The 8,987-nt window shown below is 45.2% G+C and overlaps 1 protein-coding gene across 1 annotated transcript; it reads left to right on the top strand.

The window, feature by feature from the left end:
• Positions 1-734: 734 nt before the first annotated feature.
• LOC113213850 (metabotropic glutamate receptor-like) lies at positions 735-5,795 on the top strand. Its single transcript, XM_052264446.1, has 5 exons — positions 735-1,004; positions 2,872-3,117; positions 4,009-4,329; positions 5,180-5,432; positions 5,551-5,795. Exons 1-5 carry the CDS (start codon positions 783-785, stop codon positions 5,661-5,663), a joined length of 1,155 nt encoding a protein of 384 aa, XP_052120406.1. The 5' UTR covers positions 735-782; the 3' UTR covers positions 5,664-5,795.
• The last annotated feature ends 3,192 nt before the right edge of the window (positions 5,796-8,987 follow it).

The raw sequence follows: 8,987 nt of genomic DNA, 5'->3' as shown, positions 1-8,987 counted from the left end.
GAGGTAAATTGGTGCGTCCCACCACGAGCGTCGCGCTTCTGGCCGGTCTACTGGAGAACTCTTCCTGTCCGGGAAGTCCACGCCCCGCGGCCGGGCCGCAGAGCTCCGTTCGTTAGGCCGTTAAGGCCTTCCTGGGTCCCACCCGGCCCTGCCCGTACCCTAGCCCACCTTGGCCCGCCGGAGGCTCGGGTTTGCTGGACCCCCGCCCCGTCGGTTGCGTGTGTACCCCGCGCCATCCTAACTTCACTATATCCGACGCAGGACCCGCGCCTCCGCCCTACGCACAGAAGGAAATTGTTGCTATTCCTGGAGGGAAATTTGATGGAGTCGGTGGTCATATTGGCTGAAATCGGCTTCTGGAGTGGAAAGTGGAGAGGCGTGGTGGGGATGAGGGAGAGCGGGTCGAAAAGCGACCTGGGCTTACTCCTTGTGGTGGTGTTTGTGCCGGTGTGAGGTTGCGCGGTGGAGAAATGGCCCCATCGCCCCCATCGCGAGCACCCGTGCGTTATCAAAAAGACTAACCCACCCCCACACCCTTTCTCAATGGATTAAGTAATCCTGCAAGTGGCAAATTTCTCGCCCCAGCGGTGTAATCACCTGGGATTTAAATACATTTTAAAATGACAAACCGTTTATAGTGAAAGGAATTCAGTGAGAATTTACGGTTGCACTGCCCGCAAGGCAAACAAGAACAGAGAAAGAATGTCAAGTTTTTCATCTTCTCGCATCTTCTTTTAATTCTTTTGTGATTGCAGGGAGACGTTTGCTGCTGGATCTGCGACATGTGCGAGGATTACGAGTACGTCTACAACGAGTCGACGTGCGCCGACTGCGGCAAGGGCTCGTGGCCGTACGAGGACAAGCGGTCCTGCTACGAGCTGGACGTGCAGTATATCCCCTTCTTCTCCGCGGTGGCCTACGGACCGCTTATCATCGCGGCCGCCGGGATCGCCTTCACGCTGGCCACCGTGGGAGTGTTCGTGCGCTACAACGACACGCCGCTTGTAAGCACACGATCTCTGCGGGTCTTTTTTTTTAAAAGAAACTCTAACGAATATTTTGGCTAGTTTACCAAAGTTGTGTTTGTGCGGGTCGCCAATATTCCGTACACCAGAACCTTTATACTTCACTGTTTAAAAAATCAGAAAATCACGAAGAATCTGGCGTGAAAAAAGGTGCCGGAACTCATTGTGATTTTTTGGGGATATCTTCAAACGCCCTTCTTCGTTGTCAAAAAATAATTAACTTCAGAAAGAATTACGATTAGTGCAGAACTATTTCGAATTCAGATAGAAAAGTGCACTATTTACGATTACAGAGAAGTGTTGTGATTTCACAGTTGCTTCGTATTGAGAAATCACAATGCATTTTTAGCAGTGTTTATGATACTGCATGATAGGCCACAAAATACCACACATAATACCTTATAACCCCTCATAATCCTCCATAATACTCCATTATATCAAATAATATTCAAATAAATTCGCCATGTACGTTGAAAACCCGAGTTAGACGATGTGTTGCACGCCTCTCTGCGCCTTTTCGGTCCGAAATAAAAATATACAAATTTTGTTATTTTTTGCCTTTTTTGGCAGTATTTGAGAGGGTGAGTGGGTTCGTCAGAGCCGGAACTAGCGAGCGTCTTCCCCCACTTCTTCCACTGAAATCCGTTTTGTGATAATTTTGCGATAACTGGTGTTTTGCAATTCCCACGCTAAAGGGCATGATAACTCTAAAAAATGTGATAAAAGTATTACATTTATGTGATAAAATCATCACAAAACACGTAATAAAATAATTTTTGTGATGATTTTATCACAATTATGTGATACTTTTATCAATTTTTTTAGAGTTATCATTCCCTTTAACGTGGGAATCGCAAAACACCAGTTATTGCATGATTTTGTGTTAAAAGTATCGCAAAACCAGTTTCAGTGCGATCTCTACCGCTCTACGGTGCGCTCGCTCATACTGCTGGTCGGCTGGCATCCCGGGGAAAAGGTGGTGGGGAGGAGGAAGAGAGGGGGGCCGCTTCTCGGAATGGGGGAACCGGGCCTGGCGGGGAGGGAACGCTGGCGGAACTACATATAGCGAGCCCTCACCTCATTTTTGGGGTACGGAGCAACAGTAAGATCACGTAATCAACGGATATAAGCGATAATTATTTTCCGGACGCGTCCCATACCCTAAATTTAGTTTTATGGTGCAACTCAAACGGTTCTTCCGTTCCTATTTTCTGAAGTAAGCTATGACGGAATGTCCCGTTACCAGTCCAGTAGTATCAGATAATTTTTATAGTGCACACAGTGGTAATGTTGTGGTGGTGGTGGTGGGAAAAGAGGGGCGGGGGTGTTCTTCGGTCTGCTCAGTGCAGTGGCCAGTCCCCCCCCCCTCACTTACAGGGGGGACGAATAGAGACTCTCTCTCTCTGCTCAGTGTGTGGCAGTTGCGCATTCTTCCGACGACCCCCTCCCCCATTACCCCTCCCCCCTCCCATACTCGGCCCCTCTCCTCTACCCTCGGGCTCACGTCAGGCTCCCCTCGACGCTTACTCGCACTTAGGTCGTGACCTCGGTCGTGACACATGACAGCAACCGTCCGTCCAGGAGCGAGTGACTCTCTGAGGACGGACTGCGGCACTCACCTTTGTAATTTTATATCTTTCTGCCTGTCTGTTCCGTTCTGTCTCCATAAGCCCCTCCTTCTACTCTCCTTCTCCTCGGTATATACAATCCCGTTCCGGATGGAATTGGAAACAAGAAGGATAAAGCTTTTGTGAACCGTTCAAGCACAGTCTAAAAAAGCTCCTTTCCTGAACATTGTCTGTCTTGAGCTGGTCCATGTAAGGAAGTGGTTCACGCCCCCATGCAGGTGCGCGCCACGGGCCGGGAGCTGAGCTACGCGCTGCTCATGGGCATCACGCTCTGCTTCGCCAACACCTTCATCCTGCTGCAGAAGCCCTCGCTGCTCACGTGCACCATGCAGCGCTTCTCCGTCGGCATGGGCTTCTGTATCATCTACTCGGCCCTGCTCACCAAGACGAACCGAATCTCTCGCATCTTTGACTCCGCGTCCAAGTCGGCGCGACGGCCCAGGTTCATCAGCCCCAAGTCGCAGGTAAAAGCACTGTAAAAAATACCCTCGTCAATTTACGACTAGTTTTGTAATTAATATTTACAAAATATGTTGTAAATCTATATAACACCCCTAACCTGCTCGTCGATGAAACCCAAGTCGATACATAGTGCTTGTGATTTTACAATTTCGAATTGCGTCAAAAAAGTTTTCCCCGGGAAAACTTTTTTTACGGCCGTAAAACTCAAAACTAGCTTATTTTGCACAGTGATGACACCTTTAAAAAATATGTCATTTCTATGTATTTAGTTGATATAGAAAAAACCGCAACAACTTGTTTTATCAGTTGTATTGTTCGCGTGTTTTATCCAAGCAGGATTGTTGCTTTATTTTTTCCTTTACTTAAAGTCTGTCATGTCTTTTCAATCATTCCTTATAATAAAACTAAATTTTTCATTGAGCCTTGAGTGCGTGCCGCTGGTGTGGAGCCCTCTCGCTCTCCCACCCCTCGGGCTGAGGCCCCTGCGGAGGCCGGGGTAGGCTGCCCGCCCGCCGTGCTGCGCGGCGGGCCTGCCTACCCCAAGCACAACAGGCGCTCATACTACGGCCATTAAATTTGGGCCGGGTTTGGGCCGTCTTTAATTTTACAGTCTGGCTGATTTCCATACAGCCTGGCCTCTCTGTAAAATGCTTTCAAACTATATTCTTTGCAGCGACGTTGCACAGAATTTGCGAGATTTGTGGGCCAAAGAATTAGTTCGTCTTGCAAAAAAGTCTTCGCAAGCTGTCATAATCCTTGCAAACTATTGTTTCCATTGCAAAGAAATAGTTTGAAAGCTTGCGAAGAACTTTTTGGTATTACTACAATGCTTTGAAATTCTTTGCAAGCTGCAAGGAAAATCGTTACTTTAACAGTTCGCGGTGCCGTTGCAGGTACTCATCACTGTGGCGCTCATCCTGGTACAGACTCTGGGCACGTTCGCCTGGCTGGTGGTGGAGCCGCCGGGGACGCGGTTCGACTACCCGGACAGGCGCCAGGTGTGGCTCAAGTGCCGGATACACGACGAGTCGTTCCTGCTGTCGCAGCTCTACAACATTCTGCTCATATGCGTGTGTACTGTGTACGCCTTCAAAACACGCAAGATCCCGGAGAATTTCAACGAGAGCAAGTTTATCGTCTTTACCATGTACACGACGTGCGTCATCTGGCTCGCGTTCCTCCCCATCTACTTCACCACGAGGCACGCGCAGGAGGTACGCGGATGTTCGCAGCCATTGCAGCAAAGCAGCTAATACTACTAGAGGATGCATGTGTTCACTCGCAGACCTCCTGTACTGATTTATTTCTTCCTAATATTTACGTTTTTACGCAGTTGGATTGCTGAAAAATTTGTTATTTATTCTGTATATTTTTGACAGTAATTGAAAAAAAGAATTATTTCGTGTTACTTATGGAAAACGTTGTCAGTAAGGTTTTTACGCAGGAGGAATACTGACAAGGGGTTAAAAAAATCAGTAACAGGGTGAGAGTACTCTGAAAACTCAACAGTGTACATTGTATGCTGATAAATCAGCAACCATTAATGATTGCTGCATATCAGTGCACTTGCAAGAGTGCAAATCCTCAGTTGAACCCTTCCTTAGATTGAACGCTCACTGTGTAGGACTGCTTAACCGAGGAATTGCACACTTGCAAGTGCACACCTAACGAGTTGAACACTTGTAAGTTATCAACTTTCAGGTGTTAGACAGTTGCACACTTAGTTTATCAGTGTAGTGTTAGACCGTCTGTGCTTCACACGCTTCACACCAAATAGTGGGTCTCACACCATTTGGTGCATGGTATTTTGCCTCACACCTGAGTTTCCTAAGTTTCCTGAGTTTGGCCACGTGTAGCTCACCCTGTTAATTTTTGTTACTTTGCTCTCGTCTGTTTTACATGCAGAAAATCGTGGTAGTAAAGAATTCATTTTAGCGCTATAAGGTTCAATTTCATTCTCTATGCCAACACTGCAGTTGTCTGTCTGCCCTGTAACAGGCGGTGCGGTACACGAGGATGCTAGTTAGTTTTATAGAAGGTTTGCCTTTTCTCTTTGGTCTCCAGGTGCAGGTGCTGACGCTGTGCGTCTCCATCTCGCTCTCGGCCTGGGTCTCCCTAGGCTGCTTGTTCGCTCCCAAGGTGTACATCATCCTTTTCCACCCTGAGAAGAACGTCCGTCGGCTGACCATGAGCACGACGTACCGCCGTCGCTCCGGGGGGCGGCCGTCCTCCAGCGGCGTGCCCACCGCCACCACGGCCATCGCGGACCACAACAACGACCACAACAACAAGCGGCCGGGCTCGGGGCACTACCAGGGTGAGCACCGCGAGCTCCGCGAGAAGCGCGAGCCCTCCACACCGGGCATGCGCCAGCCCGAGCGCCAGCCCAGAGGAGGTAGATGGCACATGCTAACAACTTGTCTGTTCCCTTGCAGCGTGCACCCCGGTCGGACAGCCAGTGGATCTGGTGGTGTCGCAGTCCCCCGGGCCCACGGTGTCCACAAGCACCAACGTGGCCGAGGCCCACGAGGCAGCCGCTCTGCTCTAGAGAGAGAGAGAGAGAGAGAGAGAGAGAGAGAGAGAGAATGGCAGTGAGTGAGTGTGTGAGTGAGTGAGTGAAAATCGTGAAATTGTGTGTGAGACTGAAAGAGAGGGAGAGGCCTGCTGACCTGTCAAGATATTTATTTACACTAGAAGTACACTGATAAACTAAGTGTTCAACTGCTCAACACTTGTAAATGTGCAACTGCAAGTTGAATACTTGCAAGTGTGCAACTCCCTACTCGTACACTTGTAAGTGTTAAACTCGGTAGTTGTGCACTTGCTAGTGTACAACTCCTCGGTTGAACACTTATGTACTTCTAAATATTTAAGTGTATATTGGATTGTATGAACCTGTAAAAATAAAAATCATTAGATAATTTGATATTGTATGAAGTGGTTTTGAATCGACCAAAATAGAAAATCCTATTGTTATGGTGGCCTTGTCCCCATGTAAGTATGTAACATAGAGATAAAAACTAGAAATAATTTCTTTAGTTATGGCTGAATCTCTGGTCGCTGTTGTTCATAATGAAGAGAAGAAAGTTAAAATAGTTATAGATTATTCTTCCGCACCTTTGCACTATGTCCTTTGTTTGAATGTGCACATGTTAGAACTTAAATTGAATGAGAGAATTTTGAGTTCTGTGGACTGCTCTTACTCTATAGTTACATCTTAGTTATTGTGGCGGCCTTCTCTATATTTGATCTTTTTATGTACATGTACATAGCATTGTTCTTGTTGTTGTTACTGTTATTTTTCTCTATTGAGGCGCATGTGGTCGCTGTATTTATTTTTGGCAGAGTTCGCTCGGTTTAGAGTTGACAATGGTACTCATCTTTTGTGATAAACGGCCTCTTTAGCACTGCATGGAGGAATCATCATATCAATCAAGATTGTTATAAAATAGTACTGAAGATGTAAATACATTTTTTATGTTTACCTTAAAGTATTTCTACCAGCTGTAGTCTCTAATAATCAGTTTATAATTTCGATGTGCTAAGTTTCTTGTCTGATTATTTTTTTTTCATTTAAGAAGTATGTAAGAGACATAAGTAAGTTCCTTTTCTGCTTCTAGTCATGTGACTTGTTTAGAAAATGTTCCATATCACCTTAGACCTAGAAAATTTTTGAAAAGGAAAATCCGTATACTGGCAATATGGTCACATTATGTATTCTTTTGGCTGAAAAGAGATATGAAATTTCATTTCAAAGCCTTTAATTGTAGCTTACCAGTTGTAGCTGTTGATTTTATAAAACTCCAGCTTCATGCTATCAAGGACGAGACTGAGGGAACAGAATCAGTATTCCTCCGCTCAGTCGCCAGAGGGAAGTTGTTTCAGACTCTGGGCCCCTGATTACGACTCCGCGTGCTCAGACAAACTGAAAAGAAACGTTCTTGACACAAAAGTTCAAGTTTGTATTCTTGTCTTTTTGTAACTGAGTTCACATTTGGCGACTGACCGATCTAAGCAGCTCAGCCGCTATAAGTACCTCAGGAATGTGTGAGAATTTTAGACTTATTGTTTACCAAGCAATGTAGACCAAAGCATTTCATTTAATATTTTTCTGATGGCCCCTTAATTAGAAAATATGTTTTCCTTGTTGTGCGAAAGCTCAACATATGCTGAAAAATTACTCATTACCGAGCACAATGTACATGACCCAGTGAGAAGCCTGCAGACGGTCTATAGACGTCGAAAAGATATCGAATACGCGTCGATTTTAATGATATTTGACAAAAATATCGACGTCGTTTCTACTTTTGGTGTCAAATTTTCGTCCAATCGCCGTCAACGTTCCTCACTTGGCGATATATCTCCAAATGACATCTCGACCTGACTGGATCGTTCAACTACCAAAATAGTGTCTGACTCGTTCTATTCTCCATTCTCTTTTTCATGAGCTCTTTCAACTTATTTTTACAGGAATTCCTCAAATTTATTTTTGTTTGATAACTGTTTTTCTCTTTTAGTTAAGGGCCATACAGATGTTCCCTTCTACTTTTTATGACTGTGAATGTGAACTATCAGTTTATGATGTGTGTAAATGATGTTACAGTTGATACATGACAACTGAAAACACTATGAAAATCGATTGCAATACAATGATTATTAAAATGTCATGAAATAACATTTTAAATGATTAACACAAAAAACAACAGCCAAAATAACTACTCTCATGCTGTGCTATTACTTATGTTACAAATAAATAAATTTAACATCAACTTTGAACACTTAGTTACCCCCCGAACCAGGGCACATGGGGATAGGTGACACATTTCGGGGAAATATCTCTACAGCCAAAGAGCATGATAAAATACATCTGGACGCTCCGCTCTGATGTGATCGACCACACATGGTGACAGCTAGTGCTCCGGGGCACATGCTGTCATAATTGCCGAGGTTTCTTCTCGAGATTATTTGAGAGAAGACACGCGCCTCTCATTGATTTCGTGTGACTGAAGGTCGAATAGAGGCACACAACAACCCTAAAATCCGCAATGCTGCCTAAACTAGGACTTCCAGAGAAGACTTTCCACAAAGGGACACTATGTGTCCCACTCTCCCTTACAATACCACAATATGAACGATTGAGAATATTTCATGCCAAAATTTCGTCCGTTATGGCGCTAACGGGTTTTATTGCCGTAAATAAGCTAAAATTGCCTCATATGACCTGGAATAGATATGGAAAATGAGTACCCCGGAACCGCACATTCAGAGCTGAAGTACACTTTTTATATTCATATTTATTAATCTCAAAAGTCAAGGGTTACAAAACAGTTAAAAGAGGTCATACAGACTGAGTACAGAGGTACAGAGCTCCGGAGATAGGTTGATGTATATCCCGGGCAGTGCCGGTCGGTAATGCGCATTGAAATGCGTCTACAAATTAACACATTTTCTGTACATTTAATGTGCATTGCCGCATTAAATGCACACTTAATGCGCGTAATGCACATTAAACGCGTAAAAAATGCATTACCTTTTCTGCGCATTTTAATGCGCATTGCCGCATTTAATTTGCATTTAAACGCATTGGCGCTACTAGGGTAGAAATTTGCCAGAAAGACAATGTTTTTTGCCTTTTTGGCACGCAAACTGCGATGGTTTATGCTGCCTGGCTTTTCAGAGCAGAAGAGTGGGATGCAGTCATGGTGCCACAACGTTACAGAATTTTATCGTGCCCAGGAAGGATCATTATTTGGCCGCAGGTCCACTTTGAGATCGAAGTTAGGACATAGTGACTTTACAGAGTAGGCCAAGCTGCTGCCGAACGGAGTTCTCAGCGAAGCGACAGGAGAGCTGGCAAAACCCTGTTTTGCAG

The sequence above is a fragment of the Frankliniella occidentalis genome, unplaced genomic scaffold, assembly GCF_000697945.3.
Source record: "Frankliniella occidentalis isolate FOCC.00 unplaced genomic scaffold, Focc_3.1 Scaffold19, whole genome shotgun sequence".
NCBI lineage: Eukaryota > Metazoa > Arthropoda > Insecta > Thysanoptera > Thripidae > Frankliniella > Frankliniella occidentalis.
Note: the sequence above shows the minus strand (reverse complement) of the source record. Positions and strands in the feature narration are given on the sequence as shown.